General features: G+C 40.2%; 1 protein-coding gene across 2 annotated transcripts in view; it reads right to left on the bottom strand.

Annotated features, from left to right (window-relative positions):
- Positions 1–21,362, bottom strand: part of STRN (striatin) — a 107,520-nt gene extending 86,158 nt beyond the window's left edge. The window contains exon 1 of one of the 2 annotated variants that reach the window (XM_043918243.1): positions 20,974–21,362. In XM_043918243.1, coding sequence (XP_043774178.1) covers positions 20,974–21,207 — 234 coding nt within the window. In that variant the 5' untranslated portion in view covers positions 21,208–21,362. The remainder of the gene's footprint in view (positions 1–20,973) is intronic. The other variant, XM_043918244.1, reaches the window with a different exon arrangement.
- Positions 21,363–24,707: the final 3,345 nt, after the last annotated feature.

The raw sequence follows: 24,707 nt of genomic DNA, 5'->3' as shown, positions 1-24,707 counted from the left end.
GAAGAAACTTCCTTAACATGCTAGATAGTAGTTTTTAGAAACCACTAACAAATATCACACTTAACAGTTACACAACTTCCATATAACTTTCTTTTTTTTAAAGAACAAAAGGAGGCCCTCCAGCAAGTATGACTATCATTAATACTAAGTTCTGGGATTGATGGCCAATTCTAAACAAAGAAGGAATAAACACTGGAAATATTTACACTTGGCTTTTCTACCTAAAGTAACTAAACGTTAGAAAGAATAAAGTATTTCTGCAAGATAACTAGATGACTTCGCACACTCAAGCACAGCTTTCCCACATATTGGAAATAACCAGTTGGAAAGTAATGTGGAAAAATCCCACTCACAAAAGTAATAAAACCTATAAATTCTTAAATTTATTCCTATGTATTTAGGTATAAGATGTCTCTACTTAAGGAAAGAGAGAAATCTTAACTGGAAAAACTTAAAATGTAAAGATGCAATTATTGTCAAGGCAAATACAAGTTCAATTTAAAAAAAAAAACTATGTATGTTTATATGTGTATACACTAAAATTTGGGGAGGATACACATTAAATTGATACCAGAATTTATGTCTAAGCAGACTGTGACAAGAACTGAGGAGAGTGAGTTATACAAAAAATACAAATCTATTTTTTGTATACAAAAAATACAAATCTATTTTTTGTATACAAAAAATATGGTTTATATATACAATTATTCTTATTCTATATAAATCATTTCTTCTGACGAAGATTCTCTTCTTGACAAAACTTTAATCAGCCTCCTCTGAGCTCTCTCTTCTTTAAGACCCAATCTTTGGATTTCCATGACCATCTTTACATCATTCAATTTAAGCAAGAATTTTACTAAGGCAGTTTAGCAAGAATCTTCTACCTTCAGTATCTGAAATGTGCATGCTTTGTCACTCACTTATGTCCAACTCTTCGAGACGTCATGGACTGTAGCTCGCTGAGCTCCTCTGTCCGTGGGACTTTCCAGGCAAGAATATTGGAGCAGGTTGCCATTTCCTTCTCCAGCCACCTTCAATATCTGATCATCCTCAATATCAATCAAATTCCTCATCTGCACTATCCCTCAGGTGATATCTGATCACCCTCGCCTGCCCTCAGCAAGAATCCTGTCAGGTCAGTTTAGTAAGAATCCCCCCTTATCCTTGATGTTTGGGTCAAGACGCAACAGTTAGAACCTTACACGGAACAACTGACTGGTTCAAAATTGGGAAAGGAGTACAACAAGGCTGTACACTGTCACCCTGTTTACTTAACATATGTAGAGTACATCATGTGAAACGCTGGGCTGGATCAATCAAGCTGGAATTAAGATTGCCAGGAGAAATATCAACAACCTCAAATATGCAGATGATATCACCCTAATGGCAGAAAGTGAAGAGCAACTAAAGAGGAGAGTGAAAAAACTGGCTTAAAACTCAACATTCAAAAAACTAAGATTATGGCACCCGGTCCCATTACTTCATGAAAAATGGAAGGGGAAAAAAATGGAAGCAGTGACAGATTTTATTTTTCTGGGCTACAAAATCACTGAGGACAATGACTGTATCAATGAAATTAAAAGACACTTGTTCCTTGGAAGAAAAGCTATGACAAACGTAGACAGCATATTAAAAAGCGGAGACATTACTTTGCCGACAAAAGTCCATCTAGTCAAAGCTATGGTTTTTCCAGTAGTCATGTATGGATGTGAGAGTTGGACCATAAAGAAGGCTAAGCACCAAAGAATTGATGCTTTCAAATTGTGGTGCCGGAGAAGACTCTTGAGAATCCCTTGGACTGCAAGGAGATCCAACCAGTCAATCCTAAAGGAAATCAACCTTGACTATTCATTGGAAGGACGGACGCTGAAAATCCAATACTGTGGCCACCTGATGTGAAGAGCCGACTCATCGGAAAAGACCCTGATGCTGGGAAAGATGGAAGGCAGGAGGAGAAGGGGGCGACATAGGGTGAGATGGTTGGATGGCATCATCATCTCAATGGACATGAGTTTGAGGAAACTCTGGGAGACAGTGAAGGACAGGGAAGCCTGGAGTGCTGCAGTCCATGGGGTCGTGTAGTCAGACACAAATTAGCAACTGAACAACCACCACCCCCTTATCCTTGATGTTTTGCCTCCATCACCCCCCGCCACCCACCACACACACACACACCCTCCTCACTGGCTTTCTATTCCCACCTCCCCTTGTTGTATTTGGGATTGAGCCCAGTTTCACATTAAGCTCTCTTTCCTTCTACTGTAATGGTTGATGAGTAAATGGTTGCTTTTACCATTTTAACCACCGTCCAGCTCTAGTTTTCTTTAAAACTGATAAATGTAAAATTAAATGTAAAATTAACTCTGAATTCTAAACAAGGACTAAAACTGTTTCTTTTTGTAGAAAAATTAGTGGCTTCGAGTAATTTTATACTCTAAATCTCTAATTCATGTTATAGCAAATTTACAAAAACATTGTTAAAAAAGTCAATGTTAATAGATTCCTTAATTAGGAAAGTCAAGTTTTATTTTAAAAGCTTTTATCAGTAACTACCTGACTTTCAATCATCATAACACATTCACTTCCTGATTTGAAAACAAAAACTAATATAAAAAATTAGGTCAAAATGTCAAAAATAACAATTTTTACTCAGTCTAAAAAGAAAACAAAGGGAACACAGAGTAGGAAAAACAGTAAAGACTCATAAAACATACATAAAAAATAATTGATATAAATGTAATCATTTAAGCCCTGAAGTACATTGAATCAAAAAAATCCATGAATTCTTGCTTTCACTTTTGAAAAAAGTCAGTGAACATCACTAATTTTTCTTGATAACTCAGGGCCATAACTATATACATCAATTACTGAGCTGTATTATACAAAAATTCAGTGTTCTTTGATGTCATTTGGGAAATTCCTACTCCTGGTTCTCTCACTAACCTGTGTGATCTTATTAAAGTTATTGAACTCTGAGCCTCAGTACCCTCAACTATAAAATGAAAGAGTTTAACATCCTGTGATTCTACAGAACCAAAGATGATGTGTGTGAAAAACACAACTGAATAAGTACTGATCCCAAGACTAATATTTTTAAAAAAGATTTATTTTTGCTCACATTCTACTTATTTTCATCTTTTTCATGGGAGACTGACGGTATACAGTTAATATCATCCTAAGCAGTATTACTCTGGCTAATTTTTTTCATTTCTTACTGAATCCATGACAACAGCCACCTTCCAACAGACATCCTCATCCCACAGATCAATCATCCTCTTCTCTGAAGTTACCAGTGTATCTTGGTCAGCAGTAAGGTAGACAGAAAGGAAAGAGGGACCTGCATTATTAGGCCAGGGGCTCCTTCTTGCAAATTTGAACTCAATTTTAACATCATCATTATTAACATGTACTATGAACAGGTACTAGGGGAAAAAAATTTTTTTTAATAGGGTACAGAGGCAGTTGCTGAAGCTCCAAGATGGAAAGGACTGGCTTTGCTATTGGTTTCTATACCCCCAAGGTCCAGAATGGTCACTTGCACGTAGCAGATACCCAATAAATACCTATACAATTAAGTAAACAGGTTCATAAAAAGTAGAGTACAAGGTAACACAGTCAAAGTGCCAAATGACAAAGCAACTACAGCCGACCCTGAAACAACAGGAGGTTAGGGGCATCTACCCTCTGTGCAGTCAAAAATCCTTGTATAGCTGGCCCTCCACACTGGTAGTTCCTGCATATCCATGGTTCCACAGCAGCGGATTCAGCGAACCTTGGATGGTGAAGTACTGTAGTATCGACTATCGAAAAAACTCTGCATTTAAGTAGACCTGCACAGTTCAAACTCGTGTTGTTCAAGGATTAGCTGTACTAAAAATATTCTCTAAACACTCTTCATATTGGAAATGGGACTCTAGCTAAATCTGAATAAAGAACACATAAATCTGAAAGAGTAACAGAAATCATGAGGTGGTGGAAAGACATTCCAGAATGCAAACTTTTTTGAGTAATGATTTCTAAAAGAGAGAGAGAAAGAAAAAAAGAGATACGGCTTATGTGCAAAGCAAGAGGGCACTATTTTGGTTGAAAAAGATCAAATAGATAGGAAATATAAATAGCCTAATGGAGAGACCATGGAGAGATCTGAAATCTACTACAGGCAAAAATGAAAAATAAAAGAGAATGTCTTGAACAAATCAATATTTTTAGAAGCTAGAAGCAATACTATGTAGAATGCCTTGGCCAAAGGAGAGACCACAGGTATAATATTAGGAAGGTCCCTTACTGCAGTCACCCAGACATGAGGTGGTGAGGTGATGGAGGTCTGAACCAGGGTAACAAGAGTACAGTATTAGGAATTAAATGATTTTACATGGATTTAAAACATTACACAGGATTTATGAAATCAGATGTGTGCTAGGAAAGTGAAGACAAGAATGAAACATTCAGTGAAAGGTGAATCTAGATTTTTAGACAAGGTAAAAGAGACTTTGGATATGGGAAAGAAGGTTGACTCAGTCTGGGAGAAGGATGACTGAGTTTCAAGTGATAGGTCACCCAGGTAAAGAGATAAACAAGAAATTAGACATGAAGAATTTTAACTGTGAAACGTACCAGGACTAACTAGAGATATAATTAAATAAAAGGAATCAACTTGAGTGAGAGGACTTAAAGTGTAACTACGGAAAAAAAAAAAAAAGTATAATCTGGGCAACAACTATCTGAACAGGGAATAGAAGCAAGATCACAAGAGACTGAGAAAGGAATAACCCAAAAAGAGAAAGAGAATAAAGAGAGAGAGAGAGAGTGGAGATTAGTATAAAACTGAAGAGAGTAAATGTGGCCTGTTCAGAAACAGGAAAGTGAATAAGGTATAGGATGACCATATTAATGGAAAAGAGCTGAAAGGGGGGTTTCTTTTGTTACTACTGGTTGGTTGGTTTTTAAATGGGAAAAACTGAAATGGAACTAGCAAGGTGAATATTACCATATGCATAATGCACTTAGGTCTACCTGAAATTAAGAATCTTTGTTGATAAGCTCCATGAGAGCTGCAATCAGTCCTGAATATTCATTGGAAGGACTGATGCTGAAGCTGAAACTCCAATACTTTGGTCACCTGATGCAAAGAACTGACTCATTTGAAAAGACCCTGATGCTGGGAAAGATGGAGGGCAGGAGGAGGAGGAGATGACAGAGGATGAGATGGCTGAATGGCATCACCGACTCAATGGACATGAGTTTGAGTAAACTTCGGGAGTTGGTGATGGACAGGGAGGCCTGGCATGCTGCGGTCCATGGGGTCACAAAGAGTCAGATACTACTGAGCTGAACCCATATCTGCCTATTCTCCACAGTGCCTAGGAGGAATGCCAGGTATTCAATAAGCACCTAAGGTTTCAACCTAAAGTCTTGAAAGCAAAAGCACACTTTTTTTTTTCAATTCACAACAACAAATTTTCTATGAGATACTGGCAACCTTGGTAACTTCATATTTCAGTCTTTTTGTGCTCATTCTCACTTAGCTGGCTAGCTATAAGAATCTAAGAAGTTTAATTTTTGAAGGAAAGAAACATGTTTAGTGATAAGGAAATCAGAATTTTTTTTGCTACATTCTAGATAACTGAAGCATTTTTATTTTATTTTATTAAAGAAGCAGAGTTTATTTTATTAAAGAAGCAGAATTCAAAAACGTCTGCAATCATAACATATTGGTAATGCAACTATAAATAAAAAGTAGAATGCAAAGTAATGATGACTAGATATTTTACCTAAAATAAGATTTACCTTCACAGAAGAAATATTCGATTTGCTATCTACTTAGAAGGAATAAGACATATACATAAAATGTTAAGGTATGGGCTTTAAAAAAAAAATTGTTACATTACCCTGATGATTGTAAAGCCTTCTTAGGACATGATGCCAGAGACACTTGGTATATGCCAGTCAGTGTTTAACACACAAACAGAGAAGAAAACAAACCTATAAACAAAACAACCAAAACTCTAGCACCATTTGCTGCAGCTAATATCAGGCTGCTATTATGAGGCCAGTAACATCCCTGAAATAAGCTCTGTCAGAATTACGTGGCAGGGCTCAGGCAATGCTCTGAATACAGACCTAACTTGCTCTGAAAGGCTCTTTCCAGTGGAAGTCATAGCAAGAAGCAAGAGACAGATACACTGTTCCTCTATATACCAACATAAAGATGCAGAACCAGTGGATACAGAGGGCTGACTATACTATACCATACTATATGAGCATCTTCAGCTTTTCGTATCCATGGAGTGGGGAGCAGGCAGGGAGAATGGTCCTGGAACCAATGCTTTGCAGACAGGAAAGGATAAACGTGGTACATTACAATGACAAACACCGTGCATATCAAAGAAAGGGCGGACACAAGACTTACCCTTAAGGACACAGTTTAGTTGGGAGACAAGATATACATATATAGATACATTTACTTAATACATATTCAAGTAACAATGTAACCTAATACATGAGTTGTTCACTTAAGAACCATATATTAAGCAACTGCTATGTGCAAGTCATTCTGCTGAACTTAGGGAAATAAGAACACCCTTAAGGTGACTCACAATCTAGTGAGGAAACAAATATGCAAAGTATGAGATATGTGGTATAATTAAGATAGAGCAGAAGTTCTCACCACTAATCCTCTCTCAGCCAACCCTACGGATTAAGCAGTATTCTCCAGTAACTTTGTGAAACACTGCCCAAAGCCTGAGGTATACTAAACGTTCAAAGCTAAAGTATGGTATTGTCTGTAGTTTACTCATACATGTTGGTCAACCAAGAGTCAACTGGACTTCCTCCCAAACCCGCTGATGTCGGTTCCACTTGGTACTTTGATTAGGTAATTCAATTAAATATCATATAAACCAACAAAATATAGGCATGAAGAGAAAGACTACATTGAATGCTTCAGGAAGACAAGACAAAGGAAACCTACTAAAAAACACTAGGTTCTGTCAAATTAGATTCGGATGAACTGTCAAAGACTGGGAGAAAAATCATTTAAAATCTATGGTTCTGCACTCAGTGTGCCTTACTCAAAAAAACCAGGGATTTCCCTGGCAGTCCAGTGATTAAGACTCTGCACTCTCCCTGCCGGGGGCACAGGTTCAATCTCTGGTCAGGGAACCAAGATCCCACATGCCAAATGGCCAAAAAAACCCTAAAATCAGAGATCATTAATACATTGTAATTGTAGCTTATTCAAGACTGACAACACAGCACTCCAATCAGCATTTTAAAACACAACACTGAAGGGTCAGTGCGCTTGGTCCTACACTGACAAATGACCATATGTTTGTATTTCTTTCTACTTACCGTGCCCAGGCTCATCACTCAAACTTTCCTTATGGCAAAGTTATTCCTTATTTAACCTCTCTTCTCATCTATGAACCATTGTTGTTTAGTCACTAGGTCATGTCTGACTCTCTCGCAATCCTACGGAATGTAGCCAGCCAGGCTCCCTCCGTCCACTGGATTTCCCAGGCAAGAATACTGGAGTGGGTTACCATTTCCTTCTCCAAGGCATCTTCCCAACCAAAGGATCCAACACGTGTTTCCCGGGTCTCCTGCACTGGCAGGCGGATTCTGTACCACTGAGCCACCAAGGTTATTAATTCGCCATCTATGAATTACGGAATGATTACGAATATCTACACAGGTAGTTTTGCAAAGATTATACATGTAAAGTGTTTAGTGCTGTACCTGGCACATGGCAAGGGCTCAATAAATAAAACTATTATTTTTGGAGAGTAAAGAAGAAAAGAAAGAGAGGAAAAGCAGATACAGTGTTGGGTTCTATTCCTGGGACCAGGGCACCATCCTCCCTGACTGATTAACTCTTTCAAGTTTAGTAAGTGAGCTGACCCAGATCCCCAGGCTCCTTCAGGTCCCTCCTTTTAGCATATGAATCCCCATTCCTCAGGAGCAAGTTTTAGTTGTGCCTATAATTCAGGCTCCTTAGCTCACTGCTTAACTTTCTCATTTAGAAAGTATAAACAAAAAAATTGAGAACAAGTCCCTCCCAGACTGGGCTGTAATTTTCCATCAGGTGAAACTGGTATCATCCTTTAGGAATTTGACATCATGTTTGTCTCCTAACTAGATATGCTGGTATTGGATCCAACTTCTGTCACATGTAAATGAGTGCTAATAAAACCTGTGTGTCAGGTAATGAAACACCCCCTGGGGCTTTCTTTGGATCCCTATAGTGGAGTTATGCCAAGAATCTATTCACCACACCCACAATACCTATTCCACCCAACCTTATTCAGTATTTCCCAAAGCTGACCTGAATTCTAGGGCTTCTACTCCCTTATTTTTCTCCCTATGTTATCTCCAAAACAAAACACCTATTCATTTCTCCTTTTGCCATACTGCTGCTAACCAACACTATGACAAATCTTCCCTGGTATGTATCAGTATTTTCTAGTATTCCATCATCTTGTTCAGATAGGGTGTTTTTATAATAGGGGTTAAGCAGCATTAAAGTTTGCCATAGAAAGTGATTTTTATTTCCTCAAATATTTTACTGCATAAGAGCAAATACATGATTGACATATTATTCTGTTCAAATATAGCATATGTAAAGTAGGTGAGCTAAGAATAACCTAATAACTAAACCATTACACAAAAAATGATATATGATCAATAAACACAAACTATATTAATATATATACACAGAACTTAATTAGGCTATTCTCAGAGCAAGTTGCAAAATATCCAAATTTGCATTTTTTAAAGAGAAATAAACACTGTATTTCAACATTCACTACACAAAAATAAATAAAAGTATTAAAAGAAAATACAGTGATACATTATTATACACATTTGAGGAACACAAATTGTTAAAGACATTTCCTGAGCCCCTCACAATGTAATTGTTTTGTTACATTATACTACCTGAAGAAAAGATTGAAATAAATGATAATTTTCTTTAAATTATGACAGCTATTCAAAGCATACTTAATCAGGTAAATATTATAATTCATATGTCTACTTCAGATCAGAAGCAGTTATTCAGGGAGAGGGATCAATAAAAGGCAACAATGAGGTATGGAGAACAATGGCTCAGCTTGAGTACTGGGACTCCTGAGTTCTAAACTAAATATACACGAACTCACAGAGTGATCTAAGTTTACTTCCTCCCTCTGGCTCTATAGGGCTTCCCTTCTGGCTCAGCTAGTAAAGAATCCGCCTGCAATGTGAGAGACCTGGGTTCAGCCCCTGGGTCAGGAAGATCCCCTGGAGAAGGGAAAGGCTACCCACTCCAGTATTCTGGCCTGGAGAATTCCATGGACTGTATAGTCCACGGGGTCGCAAAGAGTCGAACATGACTGAGTGACTTTCAGTTTCACAGGCTCTAAAATGATGGAACAAAGTATGAGCCTATATACCTTCTTAGGTCCCATGGAGGTTAAATTATTATTAGTTGTCTATCCTTGTCAGCCTTAAAATTCTACTATAGTTAAATGCTAAAATGAAGACTACAGAAAATACATCCATTAGGAATCAAAAACAGGTGAATGTGTGTGGTGAAGCCTGTGACTCCCATCTGCCTATACCCACCTCAACCCCTCTGAGCCTTTATCTGTTCTTTTCTACCAGCTTCCCAACTTCTCTTTCTTGCCTCAGGTTTCTCTCCCAAACTACAATTTTCTTTGTTGTATCTCTAGTCTGCAGTGCCTATAAGTTATTACCACCTACTACTGTCATCTCTGGCCGCACCGTATTTCATCTACCATCAATTTATTATCCCTAAATCACTACTAACAAGGCAAAGAGAATGTAAGCAGTTACTATGCCAAATGGATCACTTAAACTAGTCTTGGCTTCTAAAATATGATTTAAACAATACAAATAAGTGCATTCTATCCACAGAAATTTCAACCAAGAAGAGCAAACCACTTATTGGACACCTATTGGTCATATACTTTGCATATTTTATTTTTTTTAAAGCCACACAACTACTCTGCTTGCTGGGTATATTATCTATAATTTACAAATAAAAATGAGGTCCAAAGAATTCCCTGGTGATCCAGCAGTTAAAACTCTGCACTTTCATTGCTGAGGGCCAGGGTTCAATCCCTGGTTGGGTAATTAAGATCCCAAAAGCCATGTGGCCAAAAAATAAATAAATAAAGATTTTAAAAATGAAATTAAAAGAATAAAAACAAGGTCTGGAAAAATTTAAATCAGAAGTTATGGAGCTGTCTGACTAGAAGGCACACATTTCCCACTTGCAAATTATGATGGTCAGTGGACTACTTTATCAAAATGTTGACCAAATCAAGAAACTCCGTCACAAGTGTAAAAAAAAAAGTGTGGCTGACATCAGGTACACAGTAGGCTGACAGAGGGAAACCAGTCCCAATTATGTAGGCTTTCAAACATCTTTCAAAGACTGATTAGCAAAAGGGTTTGCTTTAAATTCTGCTTAAATTACCAAAGTTTGTGGAAGTAAAGTATCCTCCCACCCAATACAAAGAAAAGTAGATTTAGTTAATAAGTAATATTTAGGGCTAAATGGGCACATCTCCTGATAAAGAAGCACTATCAGTGATATTTCTCTACAAATAGTTATTAAGACCATTTTTTATCTGGCAGTTTTAGAAAGTAATGTATGAGAATTTAGTGCTAGTAATGATGTTATGGAACAGCTCTCTTACTGAAGAGAGCCAAAACACCTAGATAAAATATTTTCAGAATCATCATAAGCAAAGCCGGTAAGAAAGGAAGGAATTATTTGACCAAAACTGAAGGGAAAGTGGGAACCCAGTGAGGTAAGGGAACAAAAGCCATTTTGCCCTCTGGGTGCTGACCAATCAGAACAAATTTGAGCTATAGTTTGGACAGCTCTGCAGAATCCAAAGGACAAAACGTAAAGACCAGAACCATCTAGAGTATAGAGTCTCAATTGTAACAGAAGGGAAAGGGGCAGGGCACAACTTTTGAAAGAAGGACACAACCCAGGGACACAACATAAACCAATTAGAATCAGATGGGTCCAAGACAGGCAAACAAGTCAACTCTGATTAGACCTTGATCCTCAATCAGCAAGCTAAATGACACATCCAAAGGTGCCATGACAGTTCCAAGGCACTATCAACAGACCAAGGGGTGGGTGGTGGTCCAATTCCTGGAGCTCTCCACCCCCTCCCAAAAGTAGTTGAAATAATCCCCGCACTCGTTAGCATATGAAATTCAGTTCAGTTCAGTCGCTCAGTCGTGTCCAACTCTTTGAGACCCCATGAATCACAGTATGCCAGGACTCCCTGTCCATCACCAACTCCTGGAGTTTACTCAAACTCATGGCCATTGAGTCAGTGATGCCATCCAGCCATCTCATGCTCTGTCACCCCCTTCTCCTCCTGCCCCCAACCCCTTCCAGCATCAGGATCTTTTCCAATGAGTCAACTCTTTGCATGAGGTGGCCAAAGTATTGGAGTTTCAGCTTCAGCATCAGTCCTTCCAATGAACACCCAGGACTGATCTCCTTTAGGATGGACTGGTTGGATCTCCTTGCAGTCCAAGGGACTCTCAGGTGTCTTCTCCAACGCCACAAATCAAAAGCATCAATTCTTCGGCGCTCAGCTTTCTTTATAATCCAACTCTCACATCCATACATGACCACTGGAAAAACCATAGCCTCTACTAGACGGACCTTTGTTGGCAAAGTAATGTCTCTGCTTTTTAATTATGCTATCTAGGCTGGTCCTAACTTTCCTTCCAAGGAGTAAGCGTCTTTTAATTTTATGGCTGCAATCACCATTTGCAGTGATTTTGGAGCCCCCCAAAATAAAGTCTGACACTGTTTCCACTGTTTCCCATGAAGTGATGGGACCAGATGCCATGATCTTAGTTTTCTGAATGTTGAGCTTTAAGCCAACTATTTCACTCTCATCTTTCACTTCCATCAAGAGACTTTTTAGTTCCTCTTCACTTTCTGCCATAAGGTTGGTGTCATGTGCATTTCTGAGGTTATTGATATTTCTCCCGGCAACCTTGATTCCAGTTTGTGCTTCATCCAGCCCAGCGTTTCTCATAATGTACTCTGCATATAAGTTAAATACGCAGGGTGACAATATACAGCCTTGAGGTACTCCTTTTCCTATTTGGAACCAGTCTGTTGTTCCATGTCCAGTTCTAACAGTTGCTTCCTGACCTGCATATAGGATTCTCAAGAGGCAGGTCAGGTGGTCTGGTATTCCCATCTTTCAGAATTTTCCACAGTTTATTGTGATTGACACGGTCAAAGGCTTTGGCATAGTCAATAAAGCAGAAATAGATGTTTTTCTGGAACTCTCTTGCTTTTTTGATGATCCAGCAGATGTTGGCAATTTGACCTCTGGTTCCTCTGCCTTTTCCAAAACCAGCTTGAACATCTGGAAGTTCGATTCACGTATTGCTGAAGCCTGGCTTGGAGAATTTTGAGCATTACTTTACTAGCATGTGAGATGAGTGCAATTGTGCGATAGTTTGAGCATTCTTTGGCATTGCCTTTCTTTGGGACGGGAATGAAATAGCCCTTTAGTCTATGAAAACTAACCATGCCACCTCTCACAGCCCCACTCGCCCTCTGCAAGGGCCCACACTCTGACTGTGGAGTGTGCTTCTCTCTGAATCTGAATAAATCCACTTCTTACCTATCACTTTGTCTCTCACTGAATTCTTTCTGTGATGAGACATCAAAAACCTGAGCTTCATTAGGTCCTGAAACCAGGCACTGTGGTTTTGGCTGGGTTCAAGTCCCAATCTGAGGTAAGCAGTTTCATAATAGGCACACACATTTACATAAGACCCTAAAGGGTTTATACAATCAAGGCAAAGGTGGCACAGAAGTATGTGATGCGACAGTCGCTCAGTTGTGTTCGACTCTTTGCAACCCCATGAACCACAGCCTGCCAGACTCCTCTGTCCACGGAATTCTCCAGGCAAGAATACTCGAGTGGGTTACCATCCCCTTCTCCAGGGGATATTCCCAACCCAGGGATCAAAGCTGGATCTCCTGCACTGCAGGCTGATTCTTTACCCTCTGAGCCACCAGAGAAGCCCGAAGCGGAAGTATATTGACACTCAAAACTTCACAACCAAAATGTGTCAACTACTTGGGAGGTCTAAAACTCCAAGCAAGGAATTTACTTCAAAGTGGTTCAGTCTATATAATGCCTGCAGAAACTACCAGAAACAAAGGCAAAAACTTTCTGTAGGAGATACCTTTATCTGAGACCTGATTAGTCTTATACTTTCTCAAGGACAGTGAGCAGCACACAGATTATCTAAGCATACAAAGAAACAAGTCATCATGAGCAGGAACTGGCAAAAGCAACTGACCATAGAAAGGGCCCTACCAGATCTCACATATACGAAGCAGAGGGACATCAACTTTGAAATAACTGTACTTATTCGGTTTAAAGAATAAAAGGCAACCTCAAAAATATCTGCAGAGAACAGGAAACTACTAAGAGATGCAGCAGATTTATGTGTTAGTCACTCAGTAGTGTCCGACTCTTTGCAACTTCAAGGACTATAGCCTACCACAGACTCCTCTGTCCATGGAATTCTCCAGCAAGAATACTGGAGTGGGTAGCCATTCCGTTCTCCAGGGGATCTTCTTGACCCAGGGATCGAACCTGGGTCTCCTGAAATGCAGGCAGATTCTTGCAGAAGACTTATAAATGGAACCAAAACTAAATTTCAACAATAACCAAAATTACAAACTCACTGGATAACCTTAAAAGAGTAGCTTCAACTTTAGAGGGAGCCTGATCTACAGTACATAGGGTCACAAAGAGTCAGACATGACTGAAGTGACAGCATGTATGCACAATGGACTGGATGATAAATCAGAATTATCCAGAATAATGCATGTAGTGATAAAAATATGGAAAATCTAAAGCAGATAAAGAAGGCTGAGAGACACGTAATCAGAGATCCAAATGGAAAAGAGGATAAGATAGAGGAGAAATCTAAAAAGACAATGACTGAGAATTTTGCAGAACTAGTAAGATGTCAAATTAGAGCTTAACAAAGTCCCAAATAAAATAAAATAAAAAGAAATCTACTCTGATACAACATTATGAAACTTCAGAACACCAAAGTCAACAGGAAATCTTAAACACAGCTAATAAAATAAGCTTGAAAACAGTATACAGAACACAGTAAAATCTCCATGTCTATTCAGCTCAGTTCAGTTCAGTCGCTCAGTTGTGTCCAACTCTTTGCGACCCCATGGACTGCAACACACCAGGCCTCCCTGTCCGTCACCAACTCCCAGAGTTTACTCAAACTCATGGCCGTTGAGTCAGTGATGCCATCCAACCATCTCATCCTCTGTTGTCCCCTTCTCCTCCTGCCCTCAATCTTTCCCAGCATCAGGGTCTTTTCAAATGAGTCAGCTCTTCGCATCAGGTGGCCAAACCTATTGGGAGTTTCAGCTTCAGCATCAGTCCTTCCAATGAACACCCAGGACTGATCTCCTTTAGGATGGACTGGTTGGATCTCCTTGCAGTCCAAGGGACTCTCAAGAGTCTTCTCCAACACCACAGTTCAAAAGCATCAACTCTTCTGCACTCAGCTTTCTTTATAGTCCAACTCTCACATCCATACATGACCACTGGAAAAACCATAGCCTTGACTAGACAGACCTTTGTTGGCAAAGTAATGTCTCTACTTTTTAATATGCTGTCTAGGTTGGTCATAACTTTCCTTCCAAGAAGTAAGCGTCTTTTAATTTTATGGCTGCAATCACCATCTGCAGTAATTTTGAAGCCCAAAAAAATAAAGGCTGCCACTGTTTCCACTGTTTCCCCATCTATTTGCCATGTCTATTGCTTCAAAATAAAAAGGAAATTGGTAAGTCTCATTAGTGTGACTCTACCTTTGAAGACTGTAAGGACCAAGGAAGATGTTTATGAAAAGTTAAAAAAAATAATAATAATAACCATAAAGGTACCTGGAGATTTAAGTGACAGAGCTTGTTTGAAATCTATTTCATTCCTGGTCATGTAACCCCTCTCTGAGTCTCACTTTACCTGTAAAAGATAGTTGTAGGTGATAGCTTCCAAAGTTCATGCCAGCTCAAAGATTACTATATCACTGTGACCTGCCAGACTCCACTGTTCATGGGATTCTCCAGGCAAGAATACTGGAGTGGAATGACATTCTTTTCTCCAGGGGATCTTCCCAACCCAGGAATTGAACCCAGGTCTTCTGCACTGCAGTCAGATTTATTTTACCAACTGAGCTATGAAGGAAGTCCCATGCCAGCGACTATATCAGTTATTCAGAGGGAGGTGATTCAAACTATAATATTCTACTGCCTAAAAATAAAATTTTACATGTCATCAAAAAGAATAATAGAAACATAACAGAAATTACACCCTAAATTCTATAAAAAGCCATCTGTATCTGGAACATCAACACAAGTGTTGAAATCACCAAACTACATACATAAACATGAACTTGGGCATACTCCAGGAGACAGTAAGGGACAGGGAGGCCTGGCATGCTGCAGTCCATGGAGTCTGAACAACTCAGTGACTGAACAAAAACAACATACATAAAAACAGAAAAGGACAACTAAAGCAGTGGTTCTCAATCCTTGCTGCATATTAGAACCACTAGGAAACTCAAAAGAGTACTAATGCCATGGACCCTGATTCTTAACATTCCAATTTAAATGGTCAGGAAATGAGTTATTTTTTAAAGTTTCTAAGATTTCACCTAAAGTTGAAACACTGAACTAAAGTGACAAATAGTAAGATATGTTTTAAAGGAGTAAAACCTCTGTAATCTTTCCAAAATATAAAGATTATAAAGTTATCAATGATATAAGTAGAATGAAAAATGAACCTGTTTACAAAATTATACCATACCACAATGGGGTTCACCTGGTCCAAGTTTAAAGGAAGTGGTTCAAGGGGACAAATGGTATCAAAGATTATTTTTATAGAGTGGTTGGTAAATGTAAACAATTTGCTATCCAAGAAGTCATGTAAGGTTAAGACAAACATATTCAGAAAAATTTAGGTAAGTTCCAAAACAACAGACACACAGTGGATTACTAAGAAAAGCAAGTACATTTCAAGTATACAATCAGTATTTTGAGGCTGACACTGAAGGCAATAATTCACTCTTTCTTAAACGTCCAAGCGCCATCATCAGACCCAAAGTACTAGACTGCATGGTCCCAGGATGGCACTTACTTGCTCTAGCCTTAGAAGAGTTATAACTGAAGATTCTGCTGTTCTTTGGGGACAAGGAGATACGTAAGAGTGCAAACAACATCACACACTTGCTACCGTTCATTTATTCAGCACTTTATGTCAATACCAGACTTCTGCTAGATATTTTTAAATACCTCATTTAATTCTCATCAGGCAGTTTATCAGCCTCACCTTAACACATGAGGACACTAAGCTTCTGAGAGGTCAGAATTATGGCAAACATATCTTTAGCATGAAAGAAAACAGAAAGCTTAAAGATTTAAATCCAGGTCTGTGCCATGTTGTCTTTCACTGTAATTGTAAATAACAGTTATAATAACAAAAAATAAAATGTCGTTTTAAGAGGTTTTTTTTGTTTGAGAGTTTATTTTGTCCATTTAAATGCTCAGTAAACCTTCACAATAGTCTATGAACTGAGTCATACTTTAATCCCCCCTTCCTCAAATCTCACTTCCTATCCTTCGACACATCTTGCTCACCCTACCTCAAAAATGTATTCTGAATCTATTATATTTTAAGTATGTAACACATGTGAATATGTTATCTGGTCACTATCACTCTAGTTCATCTCTGGCTTAGATGATGAAAATAGCCTCTAACTAGACTTTCTGATCTGTCTCCCCTCCCAGTCTATTCTGGATCCTTGCAAAGGGTTCCATTGAAAGATGGTGTCACTCTTCTGTTCAGAACATTTCAACAGTTGCCCATCTTGCTGACATAAAAATAAAGTCCTTACAATGAGAAAGGCCCAATACCTCTGACATCATTTCTTCCATTCTCCTCCTCTACTCCAGCCACACTTGCCTAATTACTCCTTGAACATTCCGAGCATGTTTACCCTTCTCCCTACTGTTCCCCTGATTAGAATATTCTTTCCTCAGATTTCACCCTTTCAGGTCTTTGCTTAAATAGCACCTTATCAGTAAAGTCTTTCTTCCTCACTCTACCCTCTCAGGCACTCCATATTCTCCTTACCCTACTTTATCATGGCACTTATTACCATCAAACATTTTATAAATGTATTCATTTATTTATTTGGCCACCTGATGGAAAGAACTGACTCATTGGAAAGGACCCTGATGCTGGGAAAGATTGAAGGCAGGAGAATGGGACGACAGAGGACGAAATGGTTGGACGGCATCACGGACTCAACGGACATGAGTTTGAGCAAGCTCCGGGAGTTGGTGATGGACAGGGAAGCCTGGCGTGCTGCAGTGCATGGGGTCGCAAAGAATCAGACGTGACTGAGCGACTGAGGACACACACAGAGCCTCCACACCACATGCCCTAATACTCAATCATATCACCTTTTTCATGCAATTCAGCATTTCCAGGTAGATAGCAGAACCTCCCCTACCACACACGACATCAAAATCTAGACACAATAATTACTATTTTTTACTTACATGCTTCTTTCCCAGAAATCAGTAATTTTCAAATACTGAGTCTTAGATTCTCGTTACCTCTTTAGTTCTTTCTTCCTGCTCTTCTCCTCATTCATTGCTAGCTCTCCTCTCTTATGCTATTGTAAGAAAAGTTAAAGCCCCAAAATGACAAATTCTGGTTCTACTGCATTTTGTTCATCCTATCACTCCAACTAGACTGCATGTGTCTTTGAGATCATCTAACACAATGTGTCATACACAGAAAATTCTCTCAAATATTAGATTCATATTCTATCTCCAATTTCTTTCACAAATCTAAAGCTCAGTAGTAATCTTGACCATTCTTTTCTCATGAATTACATACTCTCATATGAATGGCGGTGGTGGTGAGGCAAGAGGGGGATTCCCACAAGTAAAAAGATAATTTTATATTAATCAACACGGGCAAAGGGGCAAAAGATGACCAGTCAATTTTTGGCACAAGGTAGTCAGTTTCTTACTCCCCAGATCTGAAGGAGGGAGGAAGTGATGCAGGCAAGCCATGAAGATGAGAACTTGGATTGCCTTTTACAACTAGGCCCTGGCAACTTGGAAGAGCAGGACTGACAGGTTCCTCAAGGGACAATTAGACCTAATCTTAAAGGGATTTTTGTTGAGTCTGGTATTAGTCTGGCTTAGGCAAAGATATAAAAATAAAAGGAGGATACTAACTAATCCAAATTTCATTACCATCATTCATTCAAGTCTTATTTCCTACTGTTCTTCTAGAAAAATTCCAAAGGCAAAAGAAAAATGAAGGAATATAATAAAATTTAATGATTCTGATGTAAAGAAAGGATTTTTTAAAATATATTTTCAATTACGCTAATAAGAGAATCAAAAAACACAGATTCCTACAAACTCTCTATTTCCAAAAGAATATATTTGTTCTGTTTAAAAGTCATGGCACATTTTTGAAGTTTCTCCATGGATGCTTAATTTAACTGCAGCTCAAACCAAAAGATTCAGTAATCATGTAGTATTCTTAATATGATGAGCACCAATAAGAAACCTACCTGAAGTTTAACATTTGCCATAAATAACCCAGTAAGTAGTGTGTGTATGTGTGTAATTTTTATGGGGGGCAGGGGTAGAGAGGGCATAACTAAAGAGTAACTACAGCTACAGGGAAATTAAAAGTTAAATATGGGGGTGGAGGGAGAGAAGTTAAGATAGGTTGGAAATTTTCAGACTTCCCAGGTAGAAAGGTAAGAACCATTTTGTTTGTTTTTGAACAAATTAGTGTGACTTATCTTACATTTCCTAAACGAGATAAGAAGTTAAAATTTAAGCAGCTACATACAAAAATCATTATCCACAATTGTACAATGATTAAGGTTATAGCCTGCCTTTAATACTTCCTTGAAGTCTGAAATCCACAAACTCATTTATGGAATGCATTGCTAGTTCATTATGAGAAAAACTACAAATATCAACAGACTAGATACTAAACTAACAAAACGGTACCACTGAAAAAGTTGCCAAAGAATATAAACATGTAACTGTATAAATAAGCAGAATCTTAGAAACTATAGATCACCCCCTCACTTCATTCAACTTCTCACCAAGGCCTTCCCTGACCACTCCATCTAAAACAGCTGCCCCATCATACTCTAAGGGGCTTTCCCAGGTGGCTAAGTGGTAAAGCATCTCCCTGCCAATGCAGGAGACTCAGGAGACTGGGGTTTGATCCCTGGGTGGGGAAGATCCCCGAGAGGAGGAAATGGCAATCCACCCTTCAGTATTCCTGCCTGGAAAATTCCATGGACAGAGATGAGTCTGGTGGGCTACAGTCCATGGGGTCGCAAAGACTCAGACACAGACTGAGTACGATCACACTCTATTCTCGTATCCTGGTGTATTTTTCCCATGGCAGTTGCCACTATGGATCAGCATACTATATAGCTGCATTTGCTGCCTCCCAACTAAAACATAAGCTCTAAGAGGACAGAGGTTTTGTCAGTTAACCCCCAAGCCTACAGGCACAGTGTTAGCACTTAATAAAGACGCTGAGTATAGGATGAAACCGAAGTTCAGAGAGTTTGTTAAAGGATTTCCTCAAGGTCAGAGAGCTGGCAGCAAACACAGCCTGTATTATAACCCTTTCTGCTTGCTCTTTCCACAACCACTTCTACTCCACCAAAGTAGCCTGTTCCAGCACATGATTCCATTTAACACGATTCTATTTCTTTTCTTTTTTTTCAAGTGCCAAAGAAAATACATGCTACCAAAAACAGTGGCACAGTGGGTAGTATTTTAACTTCAAGTATTTCACCAACCAAAACTATACTCAGATTTCACAAGCATACAGGATTAGCCAGTAAACAGAAAGACATAGGCACTCAGAGTTTTCTAAGTTCTTTGTGAAATTGGTGAATGCCTTGGAGTTTTAAGAACAGCCACTGAAACCTACTTGCCAATTCAGAACTGCCTGCAAAGTACGTCTCACTCTCAGCCTTCTAAGAGCCCACAGCCGTTCCTCCCTGGATACACTTTATCTTGCAAATTATGCAAGGAAATGTAACCAACTTTAAAGCTCCTTTTAGTTTCCTGTTAAAGTACCAGTCAATCTCACAAAACCCTGAACAGAAAATTAACCCGTGGGAAGTTTTAGATTCTGAGACGGGGAAATCATCTCTGAACCATCATCTAGGTCCTTCATTCAAAATCCAGGAATCTGAAATATCTAAGAGAAACGCCGGAGGGGACGAGGGAGAAGGAAGAGAAGAAACATTTACATTTCTAAAAAGGGAGCTGATACTCCAAGTAACACTCTGGCCCAACAGCAGCTTCTTGCTTAAAGTCAAGGCCTCACGGACACAATTTCTGGTTGTCTTCTTTGATCACCTTCCTTACAGAGAGGCGCCAACTATCAACACCTTTTACGGGGACCATCTCTAGACCCAGGATGGGACTCACCAGGACGGGATGATTGCTTATCTCGCAAAACTACTGTAAGCCCAATTAGTAAACTGAAGGGAACACCTAAGATGTGGAATGGCAAGAGAGTTGAAATGAACCTGAGAGTTAAGAGTGGAAAGGAGCAGATGAAAAGGTGCGAGGAAGGTAAACAACATATCAGGGGCGAGAGAGGGAACCCGGGTCGAGGAAGTGGGGTCAGCGACAGGCACAGGCGAAGGGAGGAGGGGGACGAGGTTCGGGGTGGGATGGGCGGGAGCAAAGGGGGAGGGGACGAGCGACAGATAAGCAGGGGAGGGGGAAGGGTCTGGGGCGGGGCGGAAGGGAGCGAAGAGGCGGGATGAAGAGGGCCAGGCCGGGAGGGTCTTTACCTGCAGCTCCGCCCGCTCCACTTCCCACTGGGCTCTCTCGACCTCGAAGCGGGCCCACTCATGCTGCAGGAAGTGCAGGATCCCCGGGAGGCTGTATTGGGCTCGGGCCGCCCCCGCTGCAGCCGCCCCGTCGCCGGCCGCGGCAGCCTCCGCCAGAGGCCCGAGACCCTTGGCACCACCGGCGGCCGGGTGGTTGTTGCTGAAGAAGACGCCGGGACCCGCTTGCTCGTCCATGGCGGCCGCAGGAACCGGGGAGGCTGCCCAGGCGCCCAGGAGCGGAGGCAACGGCGGCAGCCAGCAGCGCCTCCTCCTCCCTCCGCCGCTCCCCGCCCACACCCCAGTCAGCAGGGAGCAGCCGCCTGGGCGTGGGGGCCGGCCGAGCCCGGGACGGGCCGGGAAATGGGTCAACTGCGGCGCGCGGGCGGCCCGGGGCTTACTGGGAAATGTAGTCGCGGGGCGGGGCGCCGACAAGCGCGGCGCGGGCGGCCTGTGGGGCTGCGTTCTGACGGGGCGCGAGCGCGGCCCCGCCCACAGCCCCGCCCCTTCCCGCGGCGGTGGGGGCCGCCCCCTGGCGGAGTGCGCGGGTTTCCTCACTGAAGGGGCTGGGCACCCGCGGGCGGTGCTCTGGTCTCCCTCGCACGCGGAAGTTCTTGGGTGGCGCTCGCTGTTGTAGACACACACGCATACACACGGAAGTTAGCGCGTTGAACTGTTAGCCCGAGCTGCACATCTTTTAGAGCTTCCTGGTAGTTCTGATAAGAAACAAGCTCAAAGCAAGCTTCGCCAGTGCAACCCCGGGACCGGGGTTCTCCAGCACCACTCTCAGACCCCTTCTGCTCTGACTTCGGTGATTCTCTGAGCCTAGACACGCCTCAGTTCTATTTCCGTATGGCTGTCGTTCCTGCCTTTCTTTGTCGCTTAGGGTTCAATCAAACCTGTTGCCTGATCAGTTCTCACGGAGAAGGAGCTCTGATCATCTCTCTACAAAACTCTACACAGCAACTTCCTGCTTCTTCCAAATTCTGGTTTGTTGACATCTCATTTGAAGCACTACTCCGCTGAAGTCCTTTTCCCTTTGTAGTTAGTCTTGCAGTAAGTCCTGTAAAAAGTTTTGGATATCCAAGGCTCTGTCATTTCAATCTCATTTTTCCTCATTCCCGAGCAGTTTATACTCATTTCAATGTTTGACTCTTAAGTGCCGTCACTGGAAATATAAAGATAAATGACACAATTCCCGTCATCAAAGCGAGTGGCAGATGTACACTCAATTCTCACAGTGCCTGAAACTACCTGAAAGAACAAAGTCCCTTTCTGCGCTCTAGAACTATCTTAGGTATTCGGACACTTCTGCCTTTTCACTTACTCATCCGGTTCGCGGTTTCTTCCATGGTTCACATGCAAACTGGCATTATTGTTACCCTACGAAAGACACACCACAGCCGTTTCAAGTGTGTCTAAGTGTTACCTTCTCTCAAGTCCTTGAAATTATGTCACTATAAATTCACACTACAATGATAATGAAAGGAAGGCACCTGAAAAAAAGATTAACAAATGAAGATTAAATTAAGCACTTTTGTCCCCTTAGAAGTCATTTGTAGTTCTTTTGTGGGATGGAGTTCTGGGATAACAGACCTTTTGGCCATGAGAAAATGTAAAGATACAGGGCGGTGAGTGACAAGTCTGGGAAGGACATCCTGTTCCTGTGGGCCCCCTCCCCCTCTTCCCACTGCTGCTTTTGGAAAGGACAGGAAACACATTGTATCTGCGCTGGTAGCAGATAGATGGCTAGCTCTCTTCTTCCAGTTACAGAATGTTTCTGCTTTATGAATTCGTCCTTTATTGGAATAAAAGTTTGACCCAAGCCTGGCCAAACTCCCTGGGTCGTAAGTTGTTTTAGCTGTAAGTGTCTTTTGAGATACTGCCCAACCCTTTCATCTTACAGTTTAGGAAACTGAAGTCCAAAGAAGTTGAACTTGTTCACAGTGAAGCTTTGAGTGAGTGGCACAGTCAGAACTAGAAACCAGAATTCTTGACTGCTAGTTCATTAATCTTCCCATTAACAGGTTGCCGCCTCTCTTACTTACCAGATCTATCAGAGTATCAAGGAGACAGTAACACAACAATGGCATGGTTTTTCATCTGCAGGATTTAAGTAATCTTACAGGTTTTGAACGTTAAAAGCTTTTCCCCGCTCTAATAAAAGACATGTCTGACAATTCCTTTAAATAAATTTATAACATACTATAAAACATGATTACATTTAATGCTAGCTGTTTAAGAATCTTTAGCTAGATTCACCAAGAAGAGAGAAGACTCAATAAAATCAGAAGTGAAACAATTATGTGTCAACAAGTTGTACAACCTAGAAGAAATAGACACTTTCCTAAAACATATAAGGTATTAACACTGAATCAGGATGAAACAGAAAATCTGAAACAAGCAGTTACTTTTAATAGTAAGGGAAGTGAATCAGTAATCAAAAAACCTACTAATAAAAGTCCAGGACCAGAGAGCTTCCCTGAAATTTTTTGTTTTCTGGTTTTCTTCTTTTGCCAGGCTACACAGCATGTTGGATCAAAGTTCTCCGGCAAGGGATAGAACCTGTAGCCCCTGCACTGGAAGTCCCACATCACTGGTGAATTCTACCAAATACTCAAAAAAGAAACCAATCCTTCTCAAACTCTTCCAAAAAACTGAAGAGGCAGGAACTCTTCCAAACTCATTTTATGAGGCTAGCATTATTCTGATGCCAAACCCAGACAAGAATGCCACACAAAAAAGAAAATTATGGGCCAATATCCCTGATGAACATAGGTACAAATACTCCTCAACAAATATTAGCAATTCAAGGTCAATAATGCATTAAAAAGAATCATTTACAGTGATCAAGTGGATCCATCACATTAACAAAATGAAGGATAAAAACTGTATGATCATCTCAATAGATGCAGAAAAAGCATTTGGTAAAATATATGATCCATTTATGATAAAAGCTCTCAACAAAGCAGGTATTGAGGGAATGTACCTCAACATAATAAAAGCCACTTATGGCAAACCCACAGCTAACATCATACTAATGGTTAAAAGTTAAAAGCTTTTCCTCTAAGATCAGGAATGAGACAAGGATGATCACTGTTGCTACTTTTATTTTACATAGTGTTGGCGGTGCTAGCCAGAGCAGTGTGGTGAGAAAAAGAAATTTCATCCATGTTGTAAAAGAAGGAAAACTGTCACTATTTGCAGATGCAAGCTTGTGTGCTTATTCGCTCACCATAATACTATATATAGAAAACCCTAAAGACGCTGTCAAAAAAGTTAGTACAGTAACATAAACAAATTCATTATGTTGCAGGTTAAAAAAAATAAATATACAAAAATCAGTTGTATTTCTATATGCCAACAATGAACTATCAAAAAGAGAAATTAAGAAAGGAACCCCATACACACTTGCATCAAAAAGAATAAAATACCTAGGAATAAATTTAACCAAGGAAGTGCAAGACCTGTACATTGAAAACTATAAGACATTAAGGAAAGACATTGAAGATCACACGAATAAATGGAAAGATAGGCCATGCTCGTGAATTGGAAGAACTAATATTGTTAAAAACTACCCAAAGCAATCTACAGATTTAATGCAATTTCACAAAAATAGAACAAATTTTCTGAAAATTTGTATGACTCCACAAAGGACCTTGAATAGCCAAAGAAATCCCAAGAAGAACAAAGCTAGA

The sequence above is a fragment of the Cervus elaphus genome, chromosome 11, assembly GCF_910594005.1.
Source record: "Cervus elaphus chromosome 11, mCerEla1.1, whole genome shotgun sequence".
NCBI lineage: Eukaryota > Metazoa > Chordata > Mammalia > Artiodactyla > Cervidae > Cervus > Cervus elaphus.
This window is presented reverse-complemented; position numbering and strand designations above follow the sequence as displayed.